Source organism: Malaclemys terrapin, chromosome 4 (genome assembly GCF_027887155.1).
Source record: "Malaclemys terrapin pileata isolate rMalTer1 chromosome 4, rMalTer1.hap1, whole genome shotgun sequence".
NCBI classification, from domain to species: Eukaryota; Metazoa; Chordata; order Testudines; family Emydidae; genus Malaclemys; species Malaclemys terrapin.
This window is the reverse complement of record NC_071508.1, coordinates 105,155,193-105,173,963: the sequence shown is the minus strand read 5'-3', so window position 1 is coordinate 105,173,963 and position 18,771 is coordinate 105,155,193. Positions and strand designations below refer to the sequence as shown.

Here is an 18,771-nt window from a genome sequence, read left to right as displayed (position 1 = left end):
ACGATGCTTCTACTGTGTTAAGATTTTGGAGGCTTTAGCATCTTTAACAAAAAATAAAAATGTATTGAAAAAACAAACGCCCACCACAATAAAAAACAAAAAATAACCCCCACCCCCTCCAAAAAAAAAAAAAAAACACGAACAAAACAAAAAACCCAAAACAAAACCACCAAACAAAAAAAGCAGCAGATTAGCCAAGGGCATTTGTATTTCAGTTTGTTTTCAAAGTGTACAAATGTTTAATACTTCTGTAATCTGCATTTCCCTGAAAATCACAATTTTGAAGGAAGATTTTTTTTTCAAAAATAGAAGACAGGTTGCAAATTGATGATTAATTATCATCAAAATCATTAAGATATCATTGCAGTTTCACACAAATTCTGAGAGGTAAAATACAGCCCATTCACAGTGAACAAAATTGTTCACTTTTTACAGCTAAGAAAGGTACTCATGTTATTGATGGGAGTGACAGGGGGAAGAGGGTGGAATTCTGATACCAGACAGCTAAGATTTCAGATCTGGTTGTTCAACAAGAAAACATGACTGTCCAATTTTGCAGCCTTGGGCTCATTCTCTTATGAAAATTAATGAACCTCTGTGATTGTCTAAAGACCTTTCTCTGGATTATGCTCATTCTGTTTTCCACTGCCCCTCCCCCCCTTTATTCTTATGCCTTTAGTACATCTGATTTCATTTGGTCTTATATGTTTAGTTTTGTCTTTGTTAGGAATTTAAATGCCACTGCTTTCACTAGTCTCAGACTGAGAGTCAAAACTGAGACAATGGCATAATACATTTCAAATTCAAGTATTAATTTTAATCTCTAAATTATATGATGAATAATTTCCACCTGCCTTGAAATCTAGATCTGATCATAAAGGTCTAGATCTTCCATTATTGTTACCTGCTCGGTGTGAGCGTGTCCACAAATATATTTTGTTCTTGGTTCCCATTCAGGCCAGTAGAAATAGCCTGGCAGGTCTGGAAAAAAGCTACACTTTTGGCAATTCACTTGCATATGCTTCAAGTCCTTTGCTGCATACATGTGAACTTCTTTTGTGTGGAAAACCATGTTCTATCACTTCAGGGCTATAGAACAATTAGAATAATATTTCTATCATGAACAATAGAGCCAAAAAGGCAGATGGGTTGGTGACTAAAATTTTGTTAAATATACACATGCATTGTCCTTTGTTGTGCTTGTCACTCAATCCAGCACAAAAGGCCTGGAGGAAATCACCAACTGGAAGCTGGTGGAACTGTCCGTAGATTAATGTAATGCCCTTTTAGCCCTCTCTTTTTATGCTATCTAATTGCTTTAGTGCTCTTCCAGAGCTATTTGTAACCCATCTAAAACTCCTGAGCGGTCTCGCTCAGTAAGAAAGAATATGAATATCGGCCTTTATATGGTCAAAAAATGTACTTTATTTTGGACAAAGGACAATCCTTCCTCCATCTCTCTAGAGATCTATATTGTCAAAACTCCGGTCTCTGACAATACAGGTGGCTTTTGAAAAAAAGGAGGAAGATTTTTATGAGGTATGGAGAGCACATCTAAACTCTCTTCCATAGAGAACAAAAAAAAAAAAAAAATTGCAGGTGTGGACAAACTGGTGTGTGAACTTTTATACAATTTATTTGTAAATGCTAGTAATATTATTCTTTTGTTACAATTAATTAGGACAAAAATGCATGCTACCCAATTCCAAATTCTTAAAGCGTCCATTTTTAATTAATTTAATTAAAACGAATTAACAGATTTACTTGTAAATTCTCAGAAAATTAACTCTATACTCAAAGAGTAAGTGCTCTAATTTTGGGGAGGATACACTGTATTTTACATTCATAACAGAGGTTGAATCCTTCTATAAGTACAATAAACTCAATTTCAACTATGGATCTGTAAGCTATACAATAGGGTGCGGGGAGGATCTTTTTATGCTTCCTATCCTTTCGCATCAGCAGAAGGGTTTATTGCAATCCAGTACTTAATTACTGTTAAAACTATTAGGTCACTAATGGCAAGGGTTCCCAAACTTGGTTGGTGGCTTGTTCAGAGTGAGCCCTTAGCGGGCCGCAAGACACCTTTGTTTACCTGAGCATCTGCAGGTACGGCCACTCGCAGCTCTCAGGGGCCGCTGTTCACCGTTCCCAGTCAATGGGAGCTGTGGGGAGCAGTGGCTGGCCCGCGCCACTTCCCGCAGCTCCCATTGGCCAGTAACGGCAAACTGCGTCAACTGGGAGCTGCGAGTGGCCATACTTGTGGATGCTCAGATAAACAAAGTGTTTCACGGCCCGCCAGGGGCTTACTCTGAACAAGCCACGAAACAAGTTTGGGAACCTCTGCTAATGGTCATTCCTGCAACTTTGGAAAAGTTTACAAAGCCGTATACAGGGCCTCCCTTAGGGAAAATGGCACTCTGGGTGAACTTGTCTTTTGGAGCCTTCCCCATCAGCCCTGGCCCCCATGGGCTACCCACACTCCCATCACTTCTGGGCCCTACTGCCTCCCTCAGTGTTTAATTTGTATTGAAAGAGGTGCCACAGCTCAGCCCTGGCACAAATTAAGCACTGTCTGGACAGCCTGATAGCAGCTGCTAGCCAGCTGCCCAGCTCTGCAGGCAATGCCACTGCCAGCAGCAGCCCAGAAGTAAGGGTGGCATAGTATATGGTGTGTTGCCACCCTTACTTCTGCGCTGCTGCTGTGGTGTGTGGTGCCTGGCACTCTGCTTGCGGCTCAAGGCAGGCTTTGTGCTCTCACACGGGGGCAGCATCTTGCCCTAGCCCACGGCCCTCCGACAGCCCTCTGGCCACTCCTGGCTCAACAGCGGTGCCATTTCAAGTTTTGGGAGGAGTGGAGGGCAAATTTTAACCATGATTCCAGGGACTACTCAGACACCTGAAAACTCTAGGTTTTTGGAGGGGAGGGGGAAGGAGAGCAGGTAATAATTTAGGAATTAGCTGACAGGAGCACAACATCTAATTGTTATATAAAGAAAGAAAAATATACACAAACACCAATTAAAGCCATATTTTAAGTATATATGTAAATATAGAACAATCAGGAGAGAATACATCAAGATATTCCCAATCCTAAAACTAGCGGTATAAATTCTGGAGCTTTAACACAGATATCAGAAACAAAAGTTTGATAGTTTGTACCCTATATTTCATAAGATAAATAGAAAGAAATAAAATCTGCTTACTTTCTCTAACAGACATACACTGTTACTGCCATTATCTACTCTATTTTAGTCAATTGTTTTTCACGCCATTACAAACGTATTTACTTAATTTTAACATATGTGATTAAGGTTTTTTTCTTCTTTTATTAAGAACAATAATTTATTTTTCTAATGATTTTTGCTGTTATGTTTACTGATCACAATCATGTATGTGACTCACTAACATTTGACTCCATCATTGCTATTAGTATCATACTTGGAACTGCTTATTTTCATATGAACTTTAAGTTATTTTACAGATAAAACTAAAAATACAATTTGAAAATAAGCAACCTTAATCTGCACAGTGTCTAAAGTTATGTGTTTGGCTACTTTTTTTTAAACTGGCACTGCTAAGGTGAGTACAAGCTAAATTTACATTCTAGAAGGATACTATTATTTGATTGTACCATTTTAAATAATGAATGACAAAGCACAATATGGTAATAAAAGTAATAATGATAATTACTCCAGCTAGGACAGGGTAGGTATTTTAGAACTCCCTACTTAATGAATTAAATTTAAGCATAAGAGAAATAAAATTATGAAATTCAAAAAACTAAAACAGCAGCACTGTAATCCTTAACAACTTCGAAAGAATGAAATTACAGAGAACATATGTGCATTGCACATTTCGACAGGAAGTACCAAGAAGTAATAACAACAACAATAATAATATAAGTGTGTGTTGGGGGGGAGAGTGTGTATATTGGGGGAGTGTGAGTGTGAGTGTGTGTGTTGGGGGAGTGTGCGAAACACCACGCTGTCACTTTAAGCAGAGCAGCACTCACTAATCTCAAGGCTTGTTCATACAGCAGCAGCAGCTGCCAGCAGTCCCCATTCCTGAACTCTGTCCCTGCACCTCAGCTCAGCAGAGACTGAGTACACGAGTGGGTTGGAGGGGCAGAGCAGCGGTGGGAGGAGGGACACCCTGGCTCCGGAGGAGCCCCCCTTAGAATGGAAGCCCTGGGCCATCTCCCAGCCCACCCACCCCTAAAGGCCAGCCCTGCATATACACGGACTAAACAAACTTAGGATAGGTCTACACTGGGGGCGGGTGGAGGGGGGGGGTCGACCTAAGATACGCAACTGAAGTAGCGTATTTTAGGTCGACTTACCTGGCTGTGAGGACGGTGGCGAGTCGACTGCTGCCGCTCCCCCGTCAACTCCGCTTCCGCCTCTCGCTGCGGTGGAGTTCCAGAGTCGATGGCAAAGCGATCGGGGATCAATCGCTACCCGCCAATCCGGCGGGTAGTGAAGACGTGGCCTTAGTCTTAATAATAAAAAACACTTTGCATTTCTATACCACCTTTCACCTGAGGATCTCAAAGTGTCTTATACACATAAATTAAGCTTCATAAATCTCTGTGAGGCAACCAAGTATTAGAAAAACTTAAGAACACAAGAATAACCATACTAGGTTAGATCAATGATCCATCCAGCCCAGTATCCTGTCCTCCGACATCAACCAGTGCCAGATGCTTCAAAGGGAATGAAGAGAAAAGGGCAATTATGTGATTTATCCCTTGTTGTCCAATCCCAGCTTCTGGCAATAAGAGGTATAGGGACATCCAGAGTATGGGGTTGTGTCCCTGACCATCTTGGCTGACAGCCATTAGTGGACCTATACTCCATGAACTTCTCAAGTTCTTTTTTGAACTCAGTTATATTTATAAGAATATAAATTTGGCCACACAAAGATGGGTAAACTGAGACATGGAGAGATTAAGGCCACAATGTCACATCTTCAGTGCCTAAAGTTATGCACCTAAATCCACATTTAGGCACCTAATAAGTGGCCTGGTATTCAGAGGTGCTGCACACGCACAACTCCTATTAAAGTCAGCAGAAGCTGAAGCTGCTCTAAAAATCATATTTCTGATTTAGGTGGATACAAATATGGATTCAGGAGTCTACTTTTAGGCACCAAGTTTGAAAATATTGACCTAAGCGATTTGTCCAAAGTTACAAAATGAATCAGAGATGGATACAGGAACAATCTTGGAGTCCACACTTCTAGTGCCCTGCTCGAATCACCATCCAGTATTGCCTTTTGCAACAATGACTATCAAAACACAAAAGAAAATGACTCAGGATACTCTACACGACTGAAAATAAATGTTCGCTGGTCTCCTTCAACAAAATACATAACACTTAAAATATGACAATCTAAATGTTGGCACCTGAATATTAACTGTTTTGATAGAGCATTTCCTAATATGATCAGGGAAAGCTGTGAGATCAGCAATTGCCTTAATTATAATTACTTTAATTAGCTCACTATTTTTCCTTAAACTTTAGTACACTTTTATTATTGCAACAAATTATCATTCATATCTGTCTATATAAAATAAAATTTTAAAAAGAAAGAGAACACTTCCAATAATTCTTGACACAAGAATAAGAAAGTCTGAATATGTGAAGTAGTTAGAAATATAAGTATTATAAGTTACAGAAATTGTCAGATAATTGGACCAATCCCTTTAGGAGGTATGAGATGAACAAATACCTCAAGGGAAGGAGGGGAACATATAGATGAAGAGAGAAAAATAAATATTCAGTAGAAGAGATCTGTCACTAAAGATGTACACTGGACCTTTTCACTGATAACCTGGAACATACATTCTTCTTAAATTTAAGAAGCATTGCAACAAATTATTTTAAAAAAGGTGATGCTGCACTCTTTGGGGATTTTCATTATAAAGTCCCTCACTGGTTATCTAGTGCTAAGTTTGATACAGGACACAGAGCCACTAATGGACTAAAGACCCAAGAGCACATCAAAGGAAGCCCTATAATTAGGAAGCTGGCATGAGCAAATCACGTAAAGCAAAGTCATGCTAGTAACAAAAGGTAAAAGTAAAGATTACAATATCAAAAATAAATAAAATAAAATAAAATAAAATGGGCCCCTGTGAATTTCACACGTTAGAAATACATTTTGTCTGAGTCCTTCTCAATAGTCACTCTTATATCCTCACTTACTTTTTTCTGTGCTCTAATAAAAGCAATGGTTTCTGCTGAGGAATAAAAGTGATAATGTGTCCACTTCAACAACCTCTTAAATGGGCAGGGTAAAGAACATCAGTTTGAATTCTTATTTGTTGGGCTGGTAAGAAATTCATTTGGTTTAAGAAGCGAGGTAGTATAATCTGGATAGATGCTTCCATTTCATGAGCTGCCTTCGGGATGCTATTTTTGATTAAAACTGATTTGCAAACCACCCAAAACTGTGCATGAAGTCTGTTTAGAAACTGATTTTGATCAGGGAGCCAATGGGCAGAAATCAGCATAACTGAAACAGAAGAGTTATGAAAGGTAAAGCAAATCAGAAACCATTTTTCAAAGGTTCTTTCTTGGTAAGGTCTTTCTATGTGCTCAATACAGTAACTCCTCACTTAACATTGTAGTTATGTTCCTGAAAAATGCAACTTTAAGTGAAACAAACGATGTTAAACAAATCCAATTTCCCCATAAGATTTAATGTAAATGCGGGGGGTTAGGTTCCAAGGAAAATTTTTTGGGGCAGACAAAAGGCATTATATACTGTACAGTACTGTACTGCACTGTGGTGGGGAGGTGCCCCGGCTTACCCCTGGGGCTCAGGGCTGGGGGTGCAGGGTCTGGGAGGGAGTTAGGGTGCAGGAGGGCGCTCAGGTGGGGGTGTGGGAGGAGGCTCAGGGCTGGGGCAGGCAGGAGGTACAGAGCACTTACCTGGGGCAGTTCCTGTTTGGTGCAGGGGGTGTGCAAGTGGCTCTGCGCAGCGTGGCACCACCCCCATGGGCGGCGATTCTGGGAGCCGCGATTCTAGGAGCTGCGCCCCCCCCCCCCCGGCAGGCAGGGCCACCCGGAACACAGGAGCCTTAGGGGCTGCAAGGCCCTGGGCTAAGGGGACCCTGGGGCCCTGGCCTGCAGCTCTAAAGCCCCTTTCAGAATGTGGCCCTGCGAGCACAGGCCAGAGGACTCAGGAAGAGCAGGGGCAGCCACGCAGCCAGCGGCCGGAGAGAAGCGGCGCTTTCCCCTTCAAAGCGCCGCTTCTCTCCAGCCGGCTTTGAAGGGGAAAGCGCCGCTTCTCTCCGGCTGTGCGGCTGCCCCTGCTCCTCCCGAGTCCTCTGGCCCACGCTCGCAGGGCCGCATTCTGAAAGGGGCTTTAGACCTGCAGGCCAGGGCCCCGGGGCCCCCTTAGCCCAGGGCCCTATAGCCCCTAAAGCCCCTGATTTCCGTGTGGCCCTGCCTGTCGGGGGGGGGGGGGTTAGGGGGGAGCAGCTTCCCCGCCCGCTCATGCCCTCTCTCCCTCCCTGACATTAGTCCCCTCTTCCTCCTGCCCCCCACCCCGCACAACAAGCAGGAGCCTTTGGGAGCAGCTCCAAGGCAGAGGGAAGGAGCAGCACCTAGCAGTGTGGGGAGGGACACAGCTGAACTGCAGGCAGCTGCTGCACAGGGAACTTAGGGGGAGCTGATATGGGGGCTGCCGATCCACCCTGGTTCCAGGCCCCCACCAGCTAGCTGCAACGGGCTGCTCTTCTTGCAAGCAGTAGACAAAACAGGCAGCTGCCAAACGGCGTTAGAAGGGAGCATTACACAACTTTAAATGAGCATGTTCCCTAATCGATCAGCAATGTAACAACGAAACAACATTAACCGGGACGACTTTAAGTAAGGAGTTACTATAAATGCAGCAATCTTCAAGGTTTTATTATACGAGCCCTATTATCTAACTCATCAACTTTATTTCTGAGTGAAATATCTTATTCCACACCAGTTGCATGGTTTTATGTCCTAAATGGTAAGTTTCTAAGTCTACTACTTAAAGGTCTAAAGCAGTTTTCCAACCTAGGGGGTTGTCCCTGCTTGGAAGCCTCAAGCCAGTGAATTGGAGGGAAGGTTAAAGCATGATCCCATATCTGTATTTCTTCCCCAGTGTAAATGTGTTCCTATGGTTTTGGATAAAGCAGTAGCTGGCTCCTTGAAAAATCACTCTCCATGTGATTTGGCTCCCTCAATGGCCCCTAAAGCTGCTGGCCAAAAAGAGCAGCTCACATGTACAAGACTACAGGCTCAGGCAGTAGGTCACAGAACCAAGCTTCAATCCTCTGCTCCAGTAGCATCCAACTAAGCTGCAAGAGCATGTGTTACCCATCCCCATGGAGTCACCCGTTGATGCCTCCACCTCAAGCAGTAGGTAGTCTACAGCTGCATGAGGAACAGGAATCCAGAGCCACAAAATAGGACAGCACTTAAATAAAAGAATTAGAAGGGAAAATACAATAGAGGGAAAAAGAAGGAACAGAAAAAGGACAGAGAAAAAGGCAGGGAAAATGATGGTGGCAACAGTGTACCATAAGCACAATGTTACCCTCATCTGAATCACTCTCTAAGAAAGTATCCAGATTTTTATATATATTTTTCTGATTTGCTTTGCAGTTTATATATTGTTGGTCATCTTTTTCATCTGTTGGGTTTATGAAGGTATTTTCCATCCTTCCTAATATCTGGTAATTGTGTATTTGGATGCTATCACTGCTGCCATCACCCATTTTCTTAGAGTTGAGCATATCTTAGAGCTTCTGAATTGTCTGTGAGAAAGCTATGAAACCAGTCTTTTTTATGTCCCTTCAGAGAAGGACTAATTTTTGACAAATACCTTGCCAACCAGAAAAGTGGTTCTCGGGTTTTACGTCACTTGGACGTTCCTCCCAACTACCTCATATAACTAGAACTCTCCTCCTATGTAGCAAAATGGGTGGTCACAAGCCCAGGTTGAGAATCCCTGTTCTAGATCATGTTTGTATCTTTTTAGAGGGGAGGGGCAGTGTAAACAGTGGGACTGAGGTCTACTTTGTAGAGTTTCAACAGGTTTTCCATTAAGCCTTTCTATAACTTTAAAGTATGTGCACTTTAGGTGGTGTCTTCAAGTGGTTCTAGATACTTTTTGGTAGTTATTGCCGGTATTCTTTTATATCTAGGTGTGTATGAATTTAATGAGTATTGTCACAGGAGTGGGCACAGAACTGATTTTTTTCACCATTTGAATTTTTAGAAATGGATGCTGAGCTCCTACAAGGTGCTAGATTGACAAGACTGGACAGATATCTCGCGTAGTTGCAGAACACAGCAGCAGCAGCGCAAAATTCCTTATTCCACCAATTTGTCTCAAACTTTACCTGAAAGACCAACGCTTATGAAAACTGTTATTCGTCAGGCCAATCCAATACATTCTGAGAATGTGAACAGAAGTGTACATTTTTAATGTTTTTTTCTCGGGATATGGACTTTTTTTCCCCTCTAGTAACTGCACTGAAATTAATTGTTAATTAATTTCACGTAAACCTGGCTGACTTTTGTTCACTAGCATTTTAGCTTGGATTTAGACTAGTCGCCTATGTATCAAAGGTTTCTTATCCCTTACAGATTGTTATGGTTCTCCATTTCCCCAGAAAGCTAAATGTGTGTGTTCCATTCAATGGTGCTAACTTTATTTATTTTAGCAAGGGGAGAGTTAAAATTCAGCTTTAATATGCAAATAATTTATATTCAATAGTCACATGCTGAGGTCCTGAAATGATGATCCAGGTGACATGACAGAAAATTTGAGAGATCTCTTGAATCCTGTTACCAGTACTATCTTTGCTAGAGCATCCTCAGCCAATAGACAAAAAGGGAACAAATAAACCTTTCCCTCATCTGAGTTTCTTTTTATTTTCTTGTGGCAGCAGTGGGGAGTTAAGTAGCAAGTATAAAATATCCTCTTTCTTTGATACCCAGCTCCCTATTGTGGCTAAGGTTAGGATTGCCCTGGAGTCTCCAGGAATTAACAATTAATCTTTCATTAAAGATTATGTCATGTGATGAAACCTCCAGGAATATGTCCAACCAAAATTGGCAACCCTAATTGTGGCCATGTGTTTTAGGCAGAGCAGGGCCACAGGCATTAATGATAATCTGAGGCAGAGCCTTCTCTCCACTAGCACACTTTGTCGCCATAATACACAATCTGGTAGGATTGTGGTAAAAATGCCTGAGTCATGTTTACATTGCAGCTTCTACTGCTGATTGTGAATACAAAGATAGCTAGTGTAGATGCAGCCTATAGGAGAGAGGCAAATTCATTGTATTAATGTATTTGAAAGAGGATCAACTCACAACTGGATGTCAGTGCAGAAACCCTGAGGTAGTGCTGTGGAACCTCACTTAGGAGTGAACCTGCAAGGTACTGAGTGCCTTCTGTTCAGAAGACATCAAGAAAAACTGATGGCATTCAAATTTGCCAAACCTGTCTTGTAAAACAAGAAACTTTGAGGGAGGTAAGCTCCCTCTCTCTTCAAGCCCTTAATCAGCATTGATTTAAAATGCTAAATCGAGAGGAATTTTAACACTGAACTTAATGTGAATTGAAGTTCATATACATCTGTTTAAACACAGATTGGAATTTCTGTCAGACCACTACCAGTGAAAAGTTGACATTCTAATTAATACGAATAACTCTATCTTCCTATTACAAAAATATCCCTTATTTTAATAATTCAATCATCTACTGCAAAGAAAGGAATATAATAGCATATGTTTTTTTTAAAATCCCAGGAGAAATGAGGCTGTAGGATCACTACTGCTTTTCCGTGCTGTCCAACACATTGTTTACATAGACTGACAGTGTACATGCCATCAAGGTATATTCACAGACTGAAATTGTAGTGTATTATATACTCTAGTACTTCATGGTAGGATTTTGAAAAAAACCACTCTTACTTCATGAAAATGACCCCCCACCCCCACCCCCGAAAGGTGTAACATACTCTATGCCTCAGGAACACTCCGGTGACAGATTTTTAATGGCTTTAAAATAATCAAATGAAATGATAGACAAAGGTATAAGGCTCAGTTGTGATCTCTCCTGTGCACCTTCACAGAGAAGTGAGGGGGTGTAAGGTTCCCACTCTCCTGTGGGGGCTATACATATTGGTGAATCCTGAAGGAGAAGAGCAGCCACCATGCAGCTGCTCCTGTCCATCCCACAGTGGTGGGTAGCGTATGTACAGGCAGGGATAGGGAGAGAGTAATTTTGGTTCCAGCTCCCACAGTGCACTGGAGCTGGGGCAGTCTTTCAAGTAATCTGTGCTAGTAAGAGGGCTGGTACGGAAGACTCCCCCCATTGAGCAAGAGGGAAATAGGAACTGAAAGTCACCACCTCCTTTCTGCCCTGCTCTTGGGACACTGCAGCTATTTCCATCTAGCCCAGAGAAAGCCATCTTCCAGAGAGTTTAATGCAGTAGAGTAGGAGTGAACACACTGAAATGACCCAGGACTTTTAGGCGCCGATCCTGCAATGTGTGGTGCATGGTCAGATCCCTGCGCTTGCATGGGGCCAAAGTCTATGGGGCTTCATGTTAGCTCAAGGGAACCTTTGTAAAATACACAGCAGGACCAAACACTCTTTGGTGCAGGGACATTTACTGCATACATACACAGTGCCTAGTACAATGTCTGTAGGCACTATTATGATGTAAATGATTAACATCAATAAAGAGCATGAAAAATATCAATTCATGCTTGAAAGCTGGAGATCAGAGAGTTTTAAAGTTGTGGTAGGGTCAGTTAAATTTTTTTTAACTGCTTAATTTAATGGTGGTCAGGCCGACCATTAAATTAACAGAAATAAACGAACAACAGAATTTACTGTATCAACGTATTGAAACTCACTGATTTCCAATGCTTTGAAATGGAAGAAGCTTATTTATTTATTTATTTTTGCTCCTACTTTGCATTATCCAATTGGGCCGCATAAGAAGACTCATTAAAATGTTTAAAAACTATCTTGAAAATTAATTCTGCAACACACATACACATATTGTATTTAGTATTTATCCTGGAGAGCTCTGATATGCCCCTTAAATCACAAGAGTTTTCCTTTAAGGAGGCATTTTCATTATTATTTATATTGGGTTAGTAACAAAGGTCTGAATCAGGAATGGGACTCCATTACTCTATACAAACAGATAGGAAGAGATGGTCTCTGCCCCATATATTTGATAATAGTGTGAAAAATCTAAGCATGAGGTTTTCAGCATCTAAAATCTCATTTCATCTAACATGGTTGCTTTTCATATTTTACTACAATTCAACAACTGTAGTTGGTTTTCACCTGCTGGTAACCAGTACCAGCTGTTAGAAGTATTCAGTAAAAACCTCAAGAGGCTTATCCAATGCCCCTCAATCTATAATTCTTGCCTGTAATATATACACATCTTATTTTGCCAAGTGTTTTCTACTTCCACACAAAGGTTTTTTTGTTTGTTTGTTTGTTTGCACAAAAGCAAGAATAGTGACAGTTACAGGATAAAAATGCACATCCGCTAAAATTATTGAAATGATAATTTCAAATATTTTATTTAAATCATTCTGTACTATGATTAAAAATGTGGCAGATAGTAAAAATAAATTAGAGCTTCATTAATACTGGCCAGAAGAAATATAATTTTACTTTTACCTTTTATTATTTCCTTTTCTTTCAGTCTGAGGATAATTTCTGAATTGCAATATAATTTTTTCTAATTCATTTTTGAAGAGATTTTTGCTACACTATGGTTACTAATGAATGTAGGAAATTTTTTTTTCTTTTAGAAGGTGAATTTGTTGGAATTTTGAATAATAATACAATTTGCAACACTGTAAATACAGCATTAAAATATAGGTGTTGACTAAAAATTAGAAAAAATAATCTACTAACAAAAAGCACAGCAGAACACTTCAATTACTTATAGCAATCACAATATAATCTTGTCCTACCAAGTGTGTCTCAAGGTACAATTTAAGGCTGTCTGTCTCTGCTTTAGGAGGAGTCCAATTCTCTGTCGTTTCCATGGCTTCATTTAACCAGTGAATGAATTCATCCAGCTTGCTTACAAACCCCTTACCAGATAAGAAAAAAGAAAGAACAAGAAAAACATATTTGTTAGTACAATGACAATCTGGAAAAAGCATGCTCTTTATTTTTTTTTAAACCAGCAGAGCACTGGACAGTGAAATCTTGTCCTCAACAACCATGCAAAGAATGCTAAAAATTGGTTGGTGGTCTTCTGATAAAGGAGGAGCAAGACTGTGCTCAATGTGTTTTGGGATAATCTAAGGTGGTCTCCTGGGACAGACCAGTGTAAAAAATTCATTAGATTGTGGTAGGGTGACCAGACAGCAAGTGTGAAAAATCGGGACAGGGAGTGGGGGGTAATAGGAGCCTATACAAGAAAAAGACCCCAAAATTGGGACTGTCCCTATAAAATCAGGACATCTGGTCACCCTAGTGTGGCGAGATGGAAAAACAATGGGGTTTTAAAAGTGAGGGGGATTTGTATGAGTGGCTGGGTGAGAGGCCTGGGTTATGATAAAAGATGGGTTGGAAGCCCCTATTCAGGCAACCAAATGTGGCAGCTGCATCACTTCTAGTGATATACAAGGCAGAATGTGCAGCATTTAATGCAAGGGCTGCTGGTCTTTTATCACAGGCACTATTAAATGATGCCCCTAACTTTACATGACTGGATGATGCTCTAAGGCCCATTCTGAGTGCAGATAACTCCACCAGAGTCTTCTGTTCAGCATGAATCAAGGGAAGGTCGAGAGGGTAGCGTGGCCATGATGTTTTTATCAACTTAAAATAGATCTTAAGAGTATGTTCATCTAATATGACCATCCCAGAATTGCTTAAGATAATGCTACCACTGGTGTATTAGTTTTATTTTTATTCATTCATAGGTTTGTTTAGGATACTCAGGACTCTGCTATCTGAGCACCTCCCATAAATTAATTAAATTATGCCCTCAACAGATCTGTGAGGTAACCAAAGTATCATTCTCATTTGTTCCCCTTTTGTATAAATAATTCAATATTCAGTGGAGCAGGGGACTAGAACCAAGGTCACTCTGCTCCCATGTGAATGCCTGGGTTCAAATGCCTATTCCAGGTGAATGCCCTAACCACTGGGCTAAAGGTTATAAGGGGCAGAGGGGCACTCCTCTAGCCCTTTAAAAATGCTTGGAAAAAAATCTTTCAGGTCAAGTAAAACAATTAGTTCACCCCCAAACAGATTTTTTTATTTGCCAAAAGTTTTAAATTTTAACAAAAAAAATTCAGAACTACCACTGAACAGGGAGAAGAATACTACAAATCACATTACTGATTGCTTGTCACATCCTAGTGATGTTATCTCACAAACAAGGTGATTTAATATATACATACACATAGGCAGACAGATATACATACACACACAAAATAAAGGTGCTCTCTTATACAGGCTTCATGTATTTTACTAATAAAGTAATATATTACACCCCCCATAACAGAGTATTGTGTTTTAGAAGAATTTTTCAAAAAATATTTCAAGATTTCAAGCATGTGATGCCAATACTCACTAGTACAAAAGGCAGCTCTCAATAGTGACTATGCTTGTCCCTCAGAATATTTGTATTTTTTGATATTATGTATGGGAACCCTCCAGTACTAGCCTTCTAGATGTCAAATACTTTTTCTGCTATGCTATTTTTCTGCACATACTGCTATGAAATGTGCCACATCTAATATGCCTGTATTTACCACATGGGGGGAGACAATCCACAACAGGTATATGACCTGAATCATTTGTGTTGTGGGGTAGGGAATGTTTGAAGGGTGTTTTGGGCCTGAATAAATATATAGATAATATCATGTAAAGCTATGAGGAGCCAGAATCTTTTTGTTTAAAAAAATATAAATATTCAAACAGTTTCATTATGGACATTAAAATCCCCACTAAAAATAAATGGGTCGGTGATGAGCACTGAGGAGACAGCTAAAGGAAAGGAGAGGCATGATGACAGAATGGGGAGATCTAACCCAGGCTACGTCTCTGTCAGAGAAATATTTTCTGCTACAAAACACAAATCACAATAATCCTACTATTTTTCAAACGATGGCTATAAAATTTTATTGAAACCATTCAAAGAACACATCTGTAGAAACTGAAAATAATTTAAAAAACTAAAAGCCTGACACTGAAAATGACTGTCAGAGGATAGATAACATTGTCCAGCTCCTGAATCTCAATGTCTGGGTAAACACCACCATCTGGAGGCCTAATGGAGCATTGTCAGTCCTACAAAATCTTAAGGAGGGAGCCCAATGCTGAATTGTAAGCATCTAAATTGGATTTTTAAATCTTACATCTGCACATTCAAATATGTGCCTTTTTTTTGCAAATAAGTGCTAGGGAACATCAAAATGAAGATTTGGATGTCCCACAACTAAATTAAGACCACAATTTTACTTGACTTGTCATTTGAGTTCTGGTAAAATTAAAAGGAAAACCCATATAACATGTTATATGTTAAACACATGACAATGGAAATGAAGACAATACATGCGAGCCTAGATCAGACAGGAGATTTCTTTTTCATATTTTCCATGTGTTTATCTCAAACTAAATTCAAGATTATGTTGAGGCACCATAATCCCTACTTCATTTGTCACAAACTAATGATCAAAAAGTTTTTCAAAAATTTTTCACAGTAGTGCCTAGGACTCCAACTTATTTATTTTAATAGCCTGATGCTAGTGGGCAAAGAGACACCTTTATCATCCCAATGCCAGCCTCATGACTCATGTCTGCCTAGAAGGCAGCTCCAGTGGAAATTGAAACCTATGCAAATACAGTCAACTGGATCAGGTCTGTTGCAAAAGACTAGACTACAACCCTGCTCTCGAAGCTGAACTTCTACTTCTTTTCAGAGAGACAAGGTGGGTGAGGAAATATCTTATCGGTGAGAGACAAGCTTTCGAGCTTACACAGAGCTCTTCTTCAGGTCTTCTCTTTGGCATTATTCCAAGGCCTGGCTACATACAAACTTTAAAACCAAAATCAGTATTTTCAAACAATATGCTGCTCCTTTATCACTTTAAGCACTGATGCACACATTTGGGTCTTGATTATTCCATCTGATAAGCAATAGGTGTTGCTACTTTAGGGCTAAAGCATACTTTTAGGCACAGCCTTGAGCAAAGGCTAGTGCATAAACTTAACACCAGTCAATAGTTACCCTGCAAGACACTCCAAGTCACAACCTAGACCTTACTGAAGATGTGATTACCACTCTATTGACTGGCTAGAAGTAACAAAACATCCTATGTAGAATGATGAATACCTAATGAATTTTGAAGATGTACAGTAAAAAACAAAAAGGGGCTATCTTCATGCAGTTTGTTTTGGATATTTCCTAAAATACATATATATTTTAAGAAATGTTTTAGACAAATTTGGGTCTAGGAAGTTCTAATATGGAGAAAGATTTGCCTCTTGATAAAAAAAAAAGTATTCTGCAACACTAGAAAAAAAACGTAATGCAACCCAGTCAGAAAATGAAATACAGGACTAATTACACCATGCAAAAGAATGGAATTTAGTGTGCAATCATGAACCCAGACTCAGGACTGATCAAGGAAACAAATAAATATTATAGGAAAGCAAAATATACACAATAATATTTTGCCATGGTTTCTTCTCACTTCATGCCTCTAACAGAAATGGCTGTACATCCCTATCATTAATAATTTTTACCACTCTCTCTCTTTTGTATTTGTGGTTTACCTGTTTCTTTGTCTACACAGCTTTCTTAGACAATTTTAAGATAGAGAGAGCCTCAGCTGGTGTAAATCAGCTTCAGTTGCTTCAGTGGAGCAAGGCTGACCTATAATAACTATGTATCTAATCCAGACACTATGATGCCTATAATTAAACTATGATATATCACAATGTTTTAGAATCTGAAAATCCCAAAGTTACCTGAATTATAGCAAAAAAATTGCTATAAAAACAAGAACTTCTCAGGAGAGAGAAAAAAGGAGACCAGGAGGGAATTCCAGTGTAAACGGATCTCTCTCTTTGAGACCAGCTGCATCAGTTCTGTGATGTAACTGCTCCGTATTGTCCTCGTAAGCTAGCCACTGATTTTATTCCAGACCCCACCTGGTAATATTGTTACTATGCTATGTTTGGAAAAGTCAAATGCTACATAATGGATATTTGGTAGCAACCTCCATAGCTAAGGATACAACACAGTTTCCATGATGAACTTCTGTTTGAATGCAGTGATACATTTCTGAAATGTGCACCTATTGGGTTTTTCACATGATTAGAGGTTGTGCGACTATGGAACATACATTTTCCTTTGTGTAAAAAAACCCCACAATGTTTTATTCACACTTTTTAAAAACAAAGCTACAGGAAAATTGTTTAAATTTAAAACTTGGCATGGACATAGTCTTCTCTGGGGATCTATAGCTATTTCATCTGGGTGGATAAGGATTCAAAATAAGAGAGTTGTAAGTATTGAAAAAAATCTAAGTGTGTTCAAGGTATCTGGTAGGCTTCTAGCAGAGCCTAGTAACAGTATTGCCAACCCCAATGGTTCAAAAACTCCCAAATCATGAGATTAGACAAAAATCCTGAACTTCTTTTTCAAGAACTAGTCTTTTTTCAATGCCCTCTAATGCCCCTGCCTATCTCAAGAGAGTGTGTGTAAAAACAACAAGTCAAACATTTGAATTGTGCAGAGAAATAGGCAGGCCCTGCCTCTCCCCACACCCCTTTCCCACTGTTTAGAGTCTTTTCTGACGCCCTTTACACCTGCTTCCCAAATCCCTACCACTGCTGAGAGCCCTGCCAGGCACACCTGCTCCCTCACGCCCCTCCCCCATATCTGACTCCCCTTGGCAGATTCTTGCAGCCCTTCTAACTGCTGCCAGGCAGACTCCAGAAGCTGGTCAGCCCCCAATTCCTCCTTCTTTGCAGGCTCCAGAAGCTGCCTGCCATGTCTCCAGCCTAGAGAAGGCCTGCCCTGGGCTTGGACCTCCATTAACACCCCCTTCCAGGATTGTGGGAGATGGGCCAAGGCTGCTCCTACTAGCCCCAGAGGTGGCAGGGTGGCTCTGCTGTGCTTTCTGCTCCAGTGTTTTGCACTGCTCAGAGCACGTCAGTACTGCAGGCACTAGCTGCCTCTACCTGCAGCTCACATGGTACAACAGGGAAAACTACAGTCAGACCAGGGAACACTCCCTAGCTGCCTGTAGTGTTTGTGGAATTGAGAGGATGTTCAGGGAGGGTACTGGCCCTCTTGAACCTGAATTTGGCTATGTATGTTTCAGAGAGACACTTGTAATGTCGTAAAATATACACTATAAAATAATACAGGATGTAATGTGGCAAGTTAACATTGATGTGGAAACTTTAATGTATGCAGTTCCTGAGCCAAATTCTGCTCTTTGAAACTACGCAGAATTCACTTGGGTTGCATGTGCAGCTGGAAACGGTATTTGACCATCTTGCTTCTTGAAATTTTAAGCTGTGCAATGTTGACATTGCTTAACAATTTATTAATATTATTAATTTGCATTTAATATGCACATTGAATTATTATGGATTGCATCACAAACACTTAATAGAGTTCTTTTGGACACAACTCTTATCAAGACACAAAATCTTTGGAGTGACTAGAACCAAGATTTGAAAAAAGGGGTTCCAAACAGG

General features: G+C 40.3%; 1 protein-coding gene across 1 annotated transcript in view; it reads right to left on the bottom strand.

Moving 5' to 3' along the window:
- AKAP6 (A-kinase anchoring protein 6) overlaps positions 1-18,771 on the bottom strand; it is a 303,477-nt gene that overhangs the window by 197,371 nt on the left and 87,335 nt on the right. Inside the window, exon 5 of the mRNA XM_054028181.1 lies at positions 13,008-13,130. Within this exon, the coding sequence (XP_053884156.1) occupies positions 13,008-13,130 (123 nt within the window). The remainder of the gene's footprint in view (positions 1-13,007; positions 13,131-18,771) is intronic.